The sequence below is a fragment of the Mastigoproctus giganteus genome, chromosome 9 (assembly GCF_048544385.1).
Source record: "Mastigoproctus giganteus isolate SK-2022 chromosome 9, ASM4854438v1, whole genome shotgun sequence".
NCBI classification, from domain to species: domain Eukaryota; kingdom Metazoa; phylum Arthropoda; class Arachnida; order Uropygi; family Thelyphonidae; genus Mastigoproctus; species Mastigoproctus giganteus.
Genome location: NC_143583.1, coordinates 50,045,603 through 50,063,897, shown reverse-complemented (window position 1 = coordinate 50,063,897; position 18,295 = coordinate 50,045,603). Strand labels below are relative to the sequence as shown.

Genomic DNA, 18,295 nt, shown 5'->3' with positions numbered 1-18,295 from the left:
GAAAAATCGTGAAAAAATAAATACATTTGTTGTTACCTTTTGTTTTTCAAAGAAATTAATAATCTCTATTTCTCTATTTATATATCACATGATTTGGTTTCACCAATTTACAGATCATGATTCCACAGAATTTACTGGTACCTCCGTAGCCAGGTGGGAAGGAGCAGCAGTGTGTAGCACACGCTTCTTGATTAGACCGGGGTTCGAGCCCGTCATCACCAAATACAGAGGATGCGGAAAGGTCAGGGAATGACCACCGCATTTCCCGGAGCAATATGGCCTTAGTTGCTAATGCTCCTAAAAACCAAATAAAAAACAACAACAACAGAATTTATTCAATTTTTAATTTTGTATGCCCAAAATCATAAACTGTGACTACAATTACTTGGAAACACAGTTAAGATACTGTAACACATATCTGAAGGTTTCTCAACAATTCAAAAAGAAATGGACTTATTACAAAAAAATGACCGTGAAATGTAAATATATATATGTAAGTGTTCTGAAGTGTACTTCAGAGTCCATACATCAAAAACTTATATATACATATCTACTAACAAAAGGAATAAGTAACAAATATGATATCCCTTTTTGGAATAAATATGTTAATCATGCATTCAAGGACTGTGCATGCAAACACAAATATGTGTGGAAAGAACCACATATACTTGCATTTGCATTAACTCACTATCAAATGTTTAGTAAACAGTTTGTGTAAAAACAGATACTGCTTACTTTTGTAGAATTAGTAATATTTATTTAAAAGTTTCCAATATTTCTCAATTCACTATATAGATGCTCATTACATTACTTCTAGTTTTATATTGTTCCACTTCAAGTATGGGGTAGGGAACGTTCATAAAAGTATGCTTTTGATAACAAATGTCATGTTAAGGATATATGAGCTAAGGTCTCTTTGGGAATATACAGTTTTTTTAATTGAATGAATAGCCAAACTTAGGTTTTAATGTGGTGTTATATTTGTTATATTGCAGTTAGTGGATTATTTACATTTGTGGGAAATATAAATGTTTGTTTATCAACAGTTTGAGACTAAAAATGTTTGTTGTAATCCTTATTAGCTCAAGAACTTGAGGATGCACAGTGCTGCAATCATGAAAATAAAGTTTGGCAAATATAACAATAAAAGATAAAATTTACCATACATAATAAATACATTTTTCTTACCTTAACAATTGCCATAAGTGAGTTATAGGAACTATTCACAAATTCAATGCAAAAATTTCTTAGAAACAGACGAATGCTTAGGGTGGATCGACGAATAATACTACTATCTTCCATTGGACGTCGATTCTTTGGTTTTTTCTTAAATGATTTTTCTCGATCAAAGGACAAAGATTGAAGACTGTTTATAGGTTGATGCCATATCAGTTCACGATCACTAATAGACTTAAAATCCTTCACATAATAAGTTCCATTAAATCTAGGAAACCTTCAAAAGAAAATTTTATGCAAAATAATTTAAATCACACTGAACAAAAAATTATAACAAGAAAAATTTGATTAAATCTAATAAATTTATATTAAAGCATTTTATCACAAAAAAAAAACAAACAAAAAAAAACATATATATATATATATATATACATATTTGTAAAATAATAAGAGCAGTTTACCTCAATATAGAACGTAGAACACTTCCGTATGATACCCTCCAGAAATTAAAACGGAAAAAACGAAAAAAAATCAAATCAACAACTTACCAGTACATTAGAGTAAAATATAAATAACTAAATAGAATTTTCATTCCTGTGATCACGACATATGGTCAAAAAGCGTTGTCAGCTTCAGGAAGGAAAATCGTTTTGAATATTTTCATTAGATTCTTTTAATTGCGTTAATTTGATTTTTAATTGTTTTAAATTGATTTGAATTGTGTTAAATTGGTTTTTTTTTAATTATTTAATTTTTTTTAATTTTTTTAATTATTTAATATTTTATTCTAATGTACTGGTAAGTTGTCGATTTTTTCGTTTTTCCCGTTTTAATTTCTGGAGGGTATCATACAGAAGTGTTCTACGTTCTATATTGAGGTAAACTCCTCTTATTATTTTACAAATATTATTATCAACGTAGAACGTATTGAGTATTACAGCTCTGATTCATACTATCTAATATATATACATATATATATTGAAAGCTTATTTGATAAAAAAAAAAATTTATCAAATAAGCTTTCAACTGAAAGGTTCCCATTAAATGAGGATTGTTCAAAAAATAGTGGCAAAATGGCTATTATAAAAAAAACACTATCTTCTTTTACAAAAATTTGACGGTTACATTCCCCTAAAGCAATCTCAGGCCTCCTGTACAACTCAATCTCAAACCTGCAGGAATTATCTAATACACTGGCAGCCTGGTTTTGCTAAAGAATGGTGAGAGTGATCCACAACCGTATGAGCAAGAAATCAAACAATGAAGAAATAAATGGCACCACCCAAGTACTCTCGTTCCAAAAAAAATTCAGATAAGAATGAGGTAAATATGAAGTGATGCAGATTATTAAGTATGATTGGATAGCACCATTCTGCTTTATGTAGTTCCAAAAGACAACAAAGTCAATTCCATATACTATCATCCATTTGTGGAGATACATTTGCATACACAGCAATATCACACAAAAGCACTGCTATTTCCTGGAGACAGTGCCAATCACCTTGTGACAATGCAATGTGTGACATGGTTGGTGTTGTGGAGATCCCATAAATTGTATAATATGGGACCCCTATATGGCCTAAGTAGCCCTTGTGCCAGAATATAATATGGCCTAAGTAGCCCTTGTGCCAAAAACTCCCATTGCAACAACAACATACTACTGTAAGATACAAACTATCCCTTGCCACTCTTCAACAAAACTATACTAATGATAGTATCAGATACTCCTAGATGTCTGGGATCAAGTTGTCTGAGATTACTTTGAAAGTAAAAATAATATGATTGACTAGAAATTCAGTGACCATTGAATAAATCAGTACTATTTTATTATTTTATTTAACAATGAAATTGTTGACATTATACCTTCATCAGTCAATAGATGCCAAATTATTTTATTTTATATCTTTATTTTATAATCAAGATTTTAGTAAAATAGTACTATTTTATTCAATGATCACATGACATGACTGCTTGATGAGGAGATAGGTGGGTGGGAGGGTGGAGAAAACTGAAACCAAGCAATAGACATTAGGAAAAAGAAACTGCTTCAGAGGAAGTGGTCTGTGGAAGCATAATGTCCAATGCATATATGGTGCTCCACAACTTCAAAAGAGCAGGAACTTGGGCAGATATGCGATATAAAATATTCTCAAACTCTATGTTAGATTTTTTAGGGGTGCAGCAAGCTCCAAGTTTCTTCCAGTGGATGATAATATTCTCTCCCATAGAGTACAATTAGTGATCCAGAGATCTCCAAACTTTTAAGCATGTATGGGATATCCTAGGGAGACAATTTAAATTTTAAATCAACAACCACCTGAAAAACTTTACTTCAGTAAAAACTGCACTTCGGTAGCACCTAGACCCTTGAAAACTTCCATTAGGAGCCCACTGTGATTGTTGCCCATCTGTCAGGAATAATCTTAATAGACATGACTAACCTTAATAGACCCTTAATAAGTTCTATAACCCCCCTCTGTGATAATCATTTTCAGATGCATAAACTAACCTGGCTTCAGAAAACAGAACATAATTATAATAATATTGTCAGTAACTTCAATAAAATTCTGTCAGTAACTTGTGATGAAAAAAATCACCTGTGGGAGATAAGACATTCTGGTTAATAACTCAAGAACCAAGCATTTCCGGAACTATGTTGATATAAAATATTTTTATTGTCTACAATAAATATATTGTAGACAAGACAATAAATATATAAATAAATATATTTATTGTCTTGAAAATATTTTATCAGGAATGAGTTCCTCTACATATGATAGAGGAATTCATTCCTGAAGTTATGCTGTGTATTTTTGAGACACCCTGTATAGAAACATAAAATTTCTACTAAATGATACAATCACATAATAATAACAATTTTAATTGGGCTTAAATACCTTGATGGCTGAATGCGAGCACTGTTGTGTTTAATAGCATTTTCTCTCTCCCTTATTTCAATCAGCTCCCTGAAAGAAAACATGAATTCATTTACAAGTTATTTTAATAATCAACTATAAATCTCATAATCCAGCTGAAATTAAACTTATAATGATAAAATGACAAATTAAATTTTTAAAAAAAGTTTTTTAACAATGGAATATTTGCATGAAACTAAAAAATAAATTTGTAAGCTCACTTATAGACAGTTTTCAATATATATACAGTGAAACTTCCCTTTAACGGACAGCCATGGGGAACGAAAATGTGTCCATTAGAGAGAAGTGTCCGCTAACAAGAAGTCTGAGGGAGGAAAAAAAAAAGAAAGAAAGAAAAATCGTTAAACGTTTAATGTAAAATTAAATTAAAATATATACAGATTTTGAACAATATTTTTGTAAATAATATACAATTACATACACAAGAGATAAAGAAAAATCGTTAAACGTTTAATGTAAAATTAAATTAAATTATATACAGATTTTGCACAATATTTTTGTAAATAATATACATACAATTGTGCTATGCATATTATGACTTTATCTTAAGAAAAATACATACAGTAATCACTTACTTTCTTCTGCACCTTCTTCCGGCTGATAATTTTGTTTTCAACATTTGTTTCGAGTGAAGCAACCATCGAAAGTCCTTCAGTATTTTCTTCAGCGGCGAAAAACATTTTTAAACGATTGATTTGTATGAGCGCTTCTTCTATTTTCATTGGTGGTTCGCCGTTAATATGTTCTTTGACAGAATGACCTCCTTCCATTTCTTCATCCTCATGAGGAACTTCTTGAAAAATATTGATGATAATGTCGTTGATATCTAGAGCACCTTGTGTAGTGAGGTTTGAGTCTATATCTTTGTAGCCAGGGTCACTTGTAGCGGAAGTATCGTACGTTATCAATAGATGTTGAAGTTCTTGTTCTTCTTGGTGCTCCACATTGCTGTTCACAACTTCAATTTTTGCGTTTGAGAAGCCAGACTTTACAAAACAGTTCACGACAGTATGTTTTCTAATTGCGTTTACTGAAGAGGAAATCCATTGAATCGCATCTAGGATGCTGATTTTCTTTGCAAGGTCACTCGCACATGTTACATCGTTCATGTTTGCAATGAGATGTCTTAAAACACGTTTTCTGTAGTGAAGTTTAAAATTTTTTATTATCCCTTGATCCAAGGGCTGACACTCTGCAGATGTGTTTGGTGGCAGAAAAATGATTTGAATGTTGGACAATTCAATGTGCGGGTGAGATGCAGCATTATCCATGAAAAGAATAATTTTTCTGTTTTGACGAATCATGTTTTGGTTAAAGTGACTTATCCATTTGCTCATGATATCTCGTGTCATCCACGCTTTTTTATTAGACTTCCAGTCAACATCCAAAAGATTCAACTTTATGCCCTTGAAACAATGAGGATTTTGTGGGTTTCCTATAACAAGTGGTTGTTCAAAGTCTCCCAGCATATTTGTACACAATAGTACAGTCAAGCGTTCCTTAGAAATTTTTCCGCCCTGGCACTTTTCGTTTTTTAGACTCATTGTGTTTTCAGGAAGAGCTTTAAAAAAAACAACCCTGTTTCGTCACAGTTGTAAATATCCTTAGTTTCAAAATCACGACGTAAATCTTCCAATTTGATGGTCCACTCTGTTACAACCCCAGTATCAACAGATCCACCTTCACCACTTACGGTTTTCCAAGAAATTTTATGCCGAGTTTTGAACTTGTCTAGCCATCCCACAGAAGCTTTGAACTCATTTACTCCCATAGATTTTGCAACCTCCAAAGCCTTTTCCCTAATAATAGGCCCATTAATGGGAATTTTTTTAGCACGTGTGCGACAAATTAAGTCCAACAGTTTTCGGGAATGATTTTTGAACCTGATGATTTACGTGTTGCCAAAATTGTTTGAGCAGTTCATTTTTTTTTTTTTTAGGATGTCGCTTACCTGCGTCTTCCCGATTTTGAATTTTACAGCGAGTTGCGAACACTATTTTTTTGCCGATCATACGCATTAATGAGTTCGACTATCTTTTAAAGTTAAATGTTTACGAGAAGACATTGTGCACTTCACATGACACTGAACAAAACTGAAAACTGAAACTGAAAAGACGAAAGGCCGACCATATTCCCCCCCTCCCTGCACACACCGAATTCATCAGAAGTTTTACACGTGCCTTAAAATTCTTGAAAACGGGTTTAGAACCGCGACGCAAACCTTGATAAAATTCAGAGAATCGGAAATAGAAAATAAACGCACGATTGAGGCAATACGTGGAAGAAACATTCCTAGAAAAAGGGCCGTGAGCTTGCCCGCTGTCCGTTATGGGGAGATCAAATTAAGTGCTAATCTAAACGAAACAGTGCAGATTGCCTGTCCACGTCTGTTACAGAGAATGTCCGCTAAACAGAAGCTGCAAACACGTTAAAACCAATGGAGGCGAGTTGGGGAATTTGAAAATGTCCGTTGTAGAGAGATGTCCGTTAACGAGAGGTGTCCGTTAGGAGAAGTTTCACTGTATATATATATATATATATATATATAAAAAAAATATATATATATATATATATATATATATATATATTTTTTTTTTTTTTTTAATGAAAACCCCAAACACGAGAGGTATTAGAACCTATCCAAAAGATTCAACTTTATGCCCTTGATCCAGCTGAGGTTGTTCAAAGTCTCCCAGCATATTTGTACACAATAGTACAGTCAAGCTTAGTACTGTGCTTGGGTTGGAGGTTGAGAAGACAAAAGAAGATATTTGTTGACATTATATAAATTTATTTATAAAAATTATCCTATTAGAAAAAATTTGCAATCTAAAGCAAATGTCTGGTACACAGAACTCATTGTGTTAACTCTAATCAATCATAACTCATATCAATCAAATCATTCATATTTGTATTTCTATACTCAAAGTAATAAAAAGCTCTGAATCAGTAAAGTTGCTGGGATAAATAATAAACATTTTGTAATGTAAAACTCAAATAAATGTACAACTGATTTTTTGTAACAAAAAAGAAAAATAGGTTTTTTTGTGCATGAAAGTACTTTGTCATAATGTGCCAATATCAAAACTGTAATGATGAAAAAAAAACTACCAAATGCAATGTTCAGTTAGTTATTAATTAATAAATTAACTTAAATTTTCTCTTTTTACATTGTAGGATGGCTATTGGGTCAGAGGAGTTCACAAGATAGAGAGTACATGAATAATAGAATATTACTGTATCTTACCGTATTGTCATGCAGATTTGAAAACATAGCATAACTCTGTACTGTCACTCTGACCACCTGCCTACAGTCAGGATAAAAGCTATTAGTACCAAAATAAGATATCAGGAATAAATAAATATATGGAGCCACACATGCGTGGTAGAGGCTGACAGTTTGGGAAATTCAAAGATCAGCTGGATTCAAAGATCAACGGGAAGAGGGAAATGCATAGGTTGTCTATTTCCTTTTCTTTTATTAATTATTATGTTTTTTTAATTTTCTTGTTATTATTATTTTATTCTTTTTTTTCTGCTGTGCAACATAAGCCATATGCTTTCTTGCACCATGTGGCCATTGCTAATACTAATACTAACTGCATGTTGAATTTCCATTTCAATAGTATGCATATTCTGCACCTTGACAACTGCATACCATGACTGAAATAATCAGCATGCATATAAGTTTCAAGTGTGTCTGGAATATCCCATACCATGTTGTTAATTCTTAAATTCTTATTGAATAATGTTGCACTAAAGATGGCTCACTGTAGGATACCATCTTCTAAGACAAACAATTTAGATAAAATACTTTGATAACAAACTTCATATGTTCTGTGATGTAAGAAGCTTTGAATTAACTCTTACAAAAGTACATATGTTGACATATGGTTTTTGATGTGTGTAATCTGGGAGCATGTGTATATAAACGTATATTTTGAAGTTCAATTTTAAAAAAAAAATGTGTCTATTAATATATGGACTGTCAGAAAATTTTTCCAGTACATACTGGTAACTCTTATCTGTATTACCAACTAATTGTAAAGTTATAATAGGCTCATAACAGTTCACAATAGGTGGCACCATAAAAATACCTTAAAAAATTGTAGATCACACCTGTTAATCTTAGTTGGTAGATTTCAGCTTACAACAGCACTAGGTGGATATTTATTCTGTCCTAGCATCTATTTTGCAACTATTCTCTCTCAATTTAAATTTATGCCCAGTTCTGTGTGTTGTCTAAGAAAGAATAAAGGTACCACCAACATTCAATTGATTCAACCCTTTAAAGCCTTAAAAATCTCAATTACATCTCCACACAGATGCCAAATTTCCAGATGCTGCTTATTAAATTAAAAAATTTAATTTAATTTAATAGCAGCACATGAAAATTAATTTGTTACTTCCAGATGACAAAACTTGAAAAACACTTGAGTTTCATATTTAACACAAACTCAAGTGTTTATGCAGCATTCCTTTCAAATAGATCTACATCCTTAATAAAATTATGTGTCAAAATATATATATAATATTTAAGCTATGACCTATCCACTGCTTTATACAATAGGATAATCACCTCTTTTAACCTGTTGACAAAGTTGTTGCATATCACTACAGACACACTGCTCAATGCAGGCAAGCTGCTGCCTGTCTGCACTAAGCAGACGGAATTTCACAAAAACTTCATGTCACACTATATAATTACCATCAGGTCTTTTTCATTATCAACTACCTTGATTCTGATACTATCCAAATGGTATTTAATACTGGTAAAATGCAATCTACACAAATGTGGTAGATTGCATTTAATCCCATTTATATATGTAGATATATGTTTATATATAAGTTTGTAGGTAAAGGGCTAACAGAACTGAAATTGTAACTACAGAGAACAAGCAAGAGACAGAAGTTAATAAGAAGTAATTAGAAGTACTTGTACTTAATGCTGCATATCCTATGATTTCAATGTCTTCTTTGAGAGCCAGCCACCAAAATGAAAGGAAAAAGCAACAAGTAAGGCCTCTGTTTCTGACATTAAATATATGCAACACGTGGTAGATACGAAAAACTGGTATAGAAGATAAGGATTTAAATTTAAATTATAAAGAATACGTATATTTCATGGCTGATCCGACAGAGGCAGAATGCAAAGTAAAAGGTTAAAATGAAAGAGGATAACTTACTGAGGTTGAGTTGGTGTATGACTGTGGAGAGAGAGAGAAAAGCTCTGCACTGCAGTGCAAAGTTACAAAAAAGTTTCAGATAAGTATGATATAAAGTATTTATGGTATAAGCTAGCAACCCCATGTGTAAGAAATTGGAAAACGTAAGTTAAGGAAATAATCAAAATTAAAATACATGTGTCAGAAATCTGAAACTGTAAGTTAGAGAAAATAGTCAAAATTAAATTAAATTAAAATTATCTTAAAACCTTGACTGCCATGTCAGCCACATATGTCTGACACCATTAGGTGTTTTTAGGCGCTGCATTGGACATATATAGCTGACACCCTCTGTTTCAGTCAGAGTTGCATCAGTTGTATAGCACTGATGATTATGGAAATTTACATCTGATGTATCACCACACTGGTGATACATCAGATGTATCACCAGTGTGGCCCCTGGTGATACATCTGATGAAATTTGCATGGTGCTATGAGAAAAAATAAGCGAGTAACTGCTGATTATTTGTTATTCAAATTTTAATTTTGTAAATTATGTAGATTTGTGGTGTTGATCAAAACACATGAGAGGTTGATGATTACAGCCTGGGCAATAAGTACTAACTCTTTTCCCCCTTTTTCTAGCAGCAGAGCTTCCTTCACTCTTTCAACTTTGCATAACTTAAAACACACATGCTTCTACCACTTTATCCCTTCCTTAGCGTTGTGACATATGAATCCATTTGGCCTGACAGATCAATGCCTGCTTTTCCTTTATTATATGCTAGAATAGGAAGTGTTTTTGTTTTGCTTCTTTTTGTCTTCCTTTACTGGTTCATCAACCATTTCTGGGGCATGCTTTGTTGACATTAAAATATTTATTTTAAAACTACCAATTAAATTATTTACTAAATATTTTTTGGGCCCAAGGGTAATTTTTTCTTAAACTAGCTTGGCAGTCAATAGGTTAAATTGAATTAAATTAAATTAAAATTATAAATGTAATTTTGGGTTAGGTATTAAACACAAGAAGCATTACATCCCAGGGTAGAAAGAAAGCTAATAAAGAGTAGTGGTAAATAGTCATCAAACTTTGTTTGGGCGAGAAATGTGTGTTACAACGGAAAAGGAGCATAAAAGGAGCATAAAGAAATAAAAGTATAGAATGGTAGGAAAGCATAAAGAATACGGAAGAAGGCGGAAATAGATCGTGTTTGAGTAATTCGGGGGCTGCTATTCCCGTTCCTATAGGACCCTGAACATCTGCGTGTCTTTTTGCATTCTTGGTAAAATTCTTATAAATAATTTGCTTACATTATATATATATATATATATAGTATTTTATGTGCCTTCTTATACCTTATAAGAAGCTCAATGTATTTTTTTAGATACCTTATACAGTCTGCATGTATATTATTATTGGTGAAAAGTTGAAAATGACTAATAACTTATCTATTAGTCATTTTTAACTTTATCTATATGCACTCCATAAATTTAACATACCTTGTTAAATTTATGGAGTACCCACAGATAAACAGATATATTTTATATATCTGTTTATCTGTTTACGTATAATAAATAAAGTTTACGTATAATAAATAAATATATATATATATGTATACATAAACATACAGTATTATTAGTTTATGGGGAAGATTATCATAAAAGACATACCCAAATAAATCTATAGAGAATGAATAAGTGAAGTATGTTACATATATACAAAAACTTAACAATGTAACCTATCTGAATGAATTTCCGGGATCAAACCAAATTGATAAGGGGTTCGCTGTTTCTGTAATGATTAATATGCACTATGGCAAAATCAATTTTGAGCTTATATAGCAAATAATAGAATTTAGGATAATATAAAATATAATAGAAATTTCGAGGTTATATAACAAATAACAGAATTTTGAATTATTTAATATTTAATATAAATTAATAAATTTCGAAATCATATTGCGTAGTACATTAATTATTTATTATAGTTATAATTAATTAATGTTAATTAATTATTGCTAATTAATTAATTAGTCATTATCATAATCATAATAATTAATTGACATTATATATAAGTGGAATAACACTATGTTCATTGTACAGATTGCCAGCCGATAAGGAAAAGGAAAGAATAATAATAAAACAGGAAGTAGTCTGAAAGCTCAAAGAAGCTATTAGCATTAGCTATACAGTGCAAGGAATCCACAGGCTTTTGCTGCATCAGCCAAAGAAAACAAATATATAAAAAATAATAAAAATAAAAGAACAATAATAATAAACAATAAAAAAGAATAAAATAATAATAAATAAATCAAAAATAATAAAAATATAAAGGAACATATAAAAAATATCTTCCTTTTATTTTTTCTTAGATAAGAAGATTGAATAGTCGTGTGCTTCCTTCCTGTAACCTATCCAGTTGCCTGTTGAATTTCTTTAGCCTCAACTACCCACAGAGGTAACGTGTTCCAGTAATCAACAATTCACTTTCTAAGAGAATCCAGTCTAAAATCCAGACTACAATCCAGTCTAAACTTCTTCAACCATAATTAAATTTATGGCTCCTCAGTTCTGGAATCTTTTATAACAGTGAAATTTTCACCTCCATTCATTTTACTATTCCTTCTCAAAGATTTACAGACCTCAACCAGTTCTCTCTATGGTGCCTGTTTCCAAAGCCCTATAAGCCCATTGATCAAAATCTTCCATCATATAGTTGTCCCTTTCAGACATTGCTATGTGGGCTGCCCATCTTTGATCCCTTTCAAGAAGCTCAGTCTTTTTTTAGATACCTTATACAGTGAGTGATGACCTCCTATCGCTATAGGTTACTGTTCAATAAAACATCGATAGGAAACCATGGGCTTTCCTGGCAGCCTATTTACACTACTCAGAGAACTTCACGTTCCACCCATATCACAATTCCCAGATCCTTTTCTTCCATTATGTTTTTAATTCAATCCTGCCAAGTGTATAAGATATTTTGGGGTTGCTATACTCCAAGTGTAAGACCTTGCATTTTGCTGCATTAAAACATAGCTGCCATTTTTCTGGCCATCTTGAAGTCTGTTCAAGTCATCATGAAGGAGCACTGCTTGATAATGACTGATCATTAACAACTCCCCAATCCATATGTCATCTACAAATTTTTACATCACACCCTCTATCCCCTCATCAATATCATTTATGAAAATCAGAAATAAAAGTGAACACCAAAATCATATTATGGATAAAACACAGCTAATAAATTAACAATGAAAATAAATAAATAATTAGATAATCTTTAGATGAGCAGTTAATGCTTGATAGTTTTAGGGTGGATTTAGTATGACAGACCAACAAGGAAATGAGGAAGTATCTTAAACATCAGTGCTGAAGGAAAATTAAAATAAAACATAATAAGGAATGGATCATCATAGCAAACATTTTCAGGATAATAACTATGATAATCCATCCAGGACACAGCACTTTATTATATCCACCAAAGCAAAAAGAGTATCCAAAGATGAAACTGCAATGAACGATTTTTAAATTTGCATCAGTTAGGATTGGTAGCCCTATGCTATATATCAAATATAATTTTACAAAGTAATTTCATTATGCAAAGAGAATAAGTAAAAACAATTATTATAATTAATAATTGAACATATTGTCCTAATAGTGTTCTAAGGCAGTATAGTATACATGTTATAAAAAAAAAAAAAGATGGACAAAATTAAGTCATGGTGCACATTATTTTGAGAGAGCAGCAATCAGCCAAAAGCAAACGGAAAAAAAACAAGTGCAAACAAAAGCAAAAGGAAAAAAAACATTCAAACAATCTAGGAGTGAAGAATCCATCCTATGCACAAACATTTAGTCAAATGAATTGCCACTTTTCTTACTATCCCTAAAATCGATCTAAATTGTCCTGAAGAAGTGCTGCTTGGCACTGATTACCTACTCTATCAATCTTGATATCTGCAAATATTGACATCACGTCCTATATTCTTCCTTCATCAATGTCATTTAAGAAAATTAAAAACAACAGTGGTCCCAGTACCAGTGATGAACCACCACCTCACGTTAGGCCAATCAGAAGAGTAACCATTTATCATTTCAACCTATCTACTACCCTGCAGCCACTCTGAGAGGTAAGCCATCTAAAGATTTTCCTGTGATTCCAACATATCCTAGCTTATACAGTAACCTCTCATACAGGACTGAGTCAAATACTTTGCTGATATCCAAGTAAATAATATTGAAATTATTTTCTATATTCAGCTCAAGAGTGACTCTTGCTAAAACAGCTAACCAGGTTGGTTATACATTATTTTCCCCATACAAAACCATGTCATTTTTGGTTCAGAATTCCATTTCTCAAGCAAAATCTTATCTAAACGATCCCATACTGCACTCTTGATCACTGTTTCCATTATTTTCCAAACCACTGAAGTCAGAGACCATTTGACAGTTCAGTTCTCTTCACTTCACTCTTAAAACATTCTTTGTGTATTGGTGATATGCTAGCGCTTCTCCAATCCAAAGGAATTTATCCTGAGTCCAGTGATGCCCTTTAATGGTTAACAACTAACTTTAATGGTTAACAATTAACTTTAACGATTCCATGTACCATCTTGCCGCCACCTCCCTCAAAATTACTGGATATATATGCTACCAAACCCCAGAAGCTATACTTACATTTAAACTTAAAAATTTTTCTAACAAATAATTTCCTGAAATTTCAATATCACCAATTTCGTTTTCCAACTTCACTCAGTTTCTCCTCACTGTGAGGGGGGGGATCATCTGTAACATCAGTCATCTAAGACTTTCCTGCACCGATTACACAGTATCTGATATTATTAATTCTTCTCTTTATTAGCATTAGTAGAGGCATATGATGCAAGAAAGCTACTCTTGCAGCCTGTTTGCAATGCTCAGAAAACTTCATATCTGACAGCACAATTACATCCAGGTCTTTTTCATTTTCCACTACCCTGACTGTAGTACCGCAAAGTTGGTATATTATTACTCTGGGGTTACTGCTACCCATATGCAGCACTTTGCATTTGTCAATGTTAAACTTCAGTTCCACCTCTAAGCACATCTGCTTATTTTTCAAGATCCTTGTAGTAGTGTACCATCCTTACTGTCATAAAGCAACTTTCATATCGTCTGCAAACTTGGACATTAAGCCTGATATAACATCATCAATATCATTGATAAATACAGAAAACAATGGGCCCAACACTGGTGGGCTCCACTAATAAAATTAGCCCATAAAGGGTAGTGCCCATTGATTACCACTCTCTGTCTTCTCCCATTCAAACCCCATCCCTTTATTAATAGCAGCAACTTGCCCTTAATGCCATACTGCTCCAACTAATAGATTAATAGGACTAATAGATTAACAGTAGCCACTGGAAGAGATGAAAGTGATTCTTGCATGCTTCTATTGGAATGAGCAGCAGCCTGGAAAACAAGATGCAGGGTATTTCAGAGACTGCTGGGAGTCATTGCTGTACAAGTAAACACAAGGGTTGTGTTAGGGTAGCTAAGAATAGGAACAGGTACATGTATACTTGCATGTACACCAATGCTAGGAGTTTGGTAAATAAATTTAATGAATTTGAGGTATTGCTCAAAACATCAAAGGCAGATATTGTTGGGATATCAGAGACGTGGTGTCACACAGATATAAGGAATGCAGAACTGGAATTTGGGGAGTACAATGTGTACAGGGAGGATAGACAGGATAGGAAGGGAGGAGGAGTTAAGACACACATAAAATCCAAGGAAGTGAAGCCAGTCGACATCGCTGGACAGTGCAGTGTCGAGTCAGTTTGGCATGACATCAGCATTAGGAGATCAAAATTGAGGGTAGGAGTGTGTTATAGGCCTAATGGCTCTGATGAGTATAATAAGAAACTGTACAGGGAAATAGAGTGTGCCAGTAAATCAGAGAGTCTTATAATGGGGGATTTTTAATTTACGAGATACTGACTGGAATTTGTCAGTTGATCACTCACACACTAGCAAGGCTTTTGAAGATTTATTGGATGATTGTTTTCTAGATCATCAGAATATTCGGGAAGTAACTAGAGGGAGTAATACTCTTGATCTGATTATCAGTAGAGATTCTTCATATAAAGGAACCACTAGGTGGCAGTGATCACAGTGTGCTGAAGTGGGATTTACTCAAAGATTTACCCTTCCCTTTACCCCTGATGATTAACTATCATCAGGGGTAAAGAGAAGGGTTTTTGCTTTCGTAAAGGCGACTACAGTGGTCTGAGACAATATTTACATTCTACACGGTGGGAAAAACTGTTGCTGTTACCAACAGCAAATTCAAAATGGGAAGAATTCAAAGAATTAATCTTGGAAGCAACAAGGCTTTACATACCAACTAAGAAATATTGTTCAAAGTTTAGGCCTAAATGGATGTCAGATGAACTAATGAGACATATGGCAGAGAAGAAAAATGAATGGGATACATATAAATTAATGGGCGAAATGGAAGCTTATGATAGATATAAGCTGGTCTTTAACCAAGTCACAAAGGAGATTAGGCAAGCAAAGGTGGATTATGAGAAATCCTTGGAAAAGGATGCAAAGAAAAAAAACAGAGTTCTTTACCTATGTAAACTCTAAAAGGAAAGGGATGAATCAGATTGGCCCACTGGATATTGATGGTTCAACTGTTGATGATCCTGCTCAGGTGGCTAACAAACTAAATGAGTATTTTGCATCTACTTTCACACATGAAGAGTTATTCAGGGAGGGGAATGCCAGAGGTGAATTAACCTCTGGCAGTGACCTAATGATTTTGTAATAACTGAGAGGAAAGTGGAGGAGAAATTGTTAAAGATAAACATAAAAAAGGCACCCTGGTGGATTGAATCTATCCAGTTATATTAAAGGAGGCAGCAAAGGAAGTAAGCAAACCCTTAACCATAATTATGAGAGCTTCTTTGGACTAAGAGTAGGTAACCATGGACTGGAGATGTGCAAATGCAACCCCAATCCACAAAGGAGGATCAAAGGGCGACACAAGTAATTATAGACCTGTTAGTTTAACTTCTATTCCAGGAAAATTAATGGAGGCACTGGTTAAAGAAGCACTGCAGGATCATTTAGACAAGACTTCAGTTATAGCTCGGACACAGCATGGTTTTGTTAAGGGAAAGTCTTGCCTGACCAATTTGATTGGATACCATGTGGTTACAAGAAAACTGGATGCAGGGAATAACTTTGATATCATATATTTGGATCTTAGAAAGGTTTTTGATACTGTTGCACATGGAAGACTGCTGAACAAATTGGAGCAGTGTAACATTGTGGTTTGTTAAGGGGAAGTTTTGTCTGCCAGTTTCATTGAATACTACTTTGTTGTCACAAAGGAAACAAATGCAAAAAATAATTTTGATATCATATACTTTGATTTTAGGTAAGCTTTTGATACTGTTGCATATGGAAGACTACTGTACAAGTTAGAATTAGCATATGATGCAAGAAAGCAAGCTTATGCAGCATCAGCCAAAAAAAAAAAAAAAGAAAACCCGCTCCCAATTTATCCCTCCATTTGTTCCAAATACCTCTCCAGATCATCCTTAAATTTATTTAGGCCATCAACTTCCACAACAAAGGATGGAAGTCTGTTCCACCAACCAACCACCCGCTGGCTAAAGGCAAACTTTCGCACATCTGTCTTTCCTCAATTTATGCGTTCTCAGGTGATTATTCTGAGCAAGAGAAAGAATCCCGCCAGCATTGAGCATGCTCAAACCATTCAAGGCTTTATACACCTCTATCAGATCACCTCGCTGGTGCCTAGTCTCCAGACAATGTAATTTGCAAAACTTAAGCCTTTCTTCGTAAGAGCACCCCTTTGTTCCATTCACTAATCTTGTTGCCCTTCTCTGTACTCGTTCCAGCAGCTCTACATCCTTCTTGAAATGAGGCCTCCAGACCTGTATACAGTACTCTAGGTGTGGCCTGACCATTGCCTTATACAAGGGAATAATCACCTCCTTATCCCTGCTGGAAAAATTCCTGTATATCATTGACAATACTCCATGAGCTACTCTTGCAACCCGTCTGCACTGCTCAGAGAACTTCATATCTGCCTGCACAACCACCCCCAGGTCCTTTTCATTCTCTACCACTGTCAGTGTAGTACCACAGAGTTGATACGTTGCTCTGGGGTTGCTGTTTCCCATGTGTAGTACTTTACATTTGTCAACGTTAAACTTCATTTGCCACCTCTCAGCCCATCTGCTCAACCTTTCCAGATCCTGTTGCAGCAGCATAGTGTCAGTAGTGTTCTTGACAACCCTGCCAACCTTTGTATCGTCTGAAAACTTGGACATTAAGCTTGATATACCATCATCAATATCATTTATAAATACAGAAAACAATAATGGACCCAACACTGAGCCCTGAGGGACTCCACTAATAACATTAGTCCACGATGAGCAGTGTCCATTGATTACCACTCTCTGTCTTCTCCCCCTCAACCACCCCTTTATCCATAGCAGCAATTTGCCTCCAATGTCACACTGCTCCAATTTGTGTAGCAGTCTTCCATGTGCAACAGTATCAAAAGCCTTTCTAAGATCCAAGTATATAATATCAAAGCTATTCCCTGCATCCAGTTCTTTTGTGACTGCATCATAGTATCCAATCAAATTGGTCAGGCAAGACTTCCCCTTAACAAAACCATGCTGTGTCCGAGCTATAACTGAAGTCTTGTCTAAATGATCCTGCAGTGCTTCTTTAACCAGTGCCTCCATTAATTTTCCTGGAACAGAAGTTAAGCTCACAGGTCTATAATTACTTGTGTCAGCCTTTGATCCTCCTTTGTGAATTGGGGTCACATTTGCACATTGGGGTCACATTTCCAGTCTATGGGTACCTCCCCTGAGTCCAAGGAAGTTCTCATAATTATGGCTAAGGGTTTGCTTACTTCCTTTGCTGCCTCCTTTAATATAACTGGATAGATCCCATCCACCCTGGGTGCCTTTCTTGTGT

At 33.9% G+C, this 18,295-nt stretch overlaps 1 protein-coding gene across 1 annotated transcript in view; it reads right to left on the bottom strand.

The window, feature by feature from the left end:
* Positions 1-18,295, bottom strand: part of LOC150080211 (protein timeless homolog) — a 734,420-nt gene that overhangs the window by 691,849 nt on the left and 24,276 nt on the right. The window contains exons 3-4 of the mRNA XM_090380646.1: positions 4,074-4,142; positions 1,189-1,453 (exon numbers count right to left, since the gene is read on the bottom strand). Coding sequence (XP_090236772.1) covers positions 1,189-1,453; positions 4,074-4,142 — 334 coding nt within the window. The remainder of the gene's footprint in view (positions 1-1,188; positions 1,454-4,073; positions 4,143-18,295) is intronic.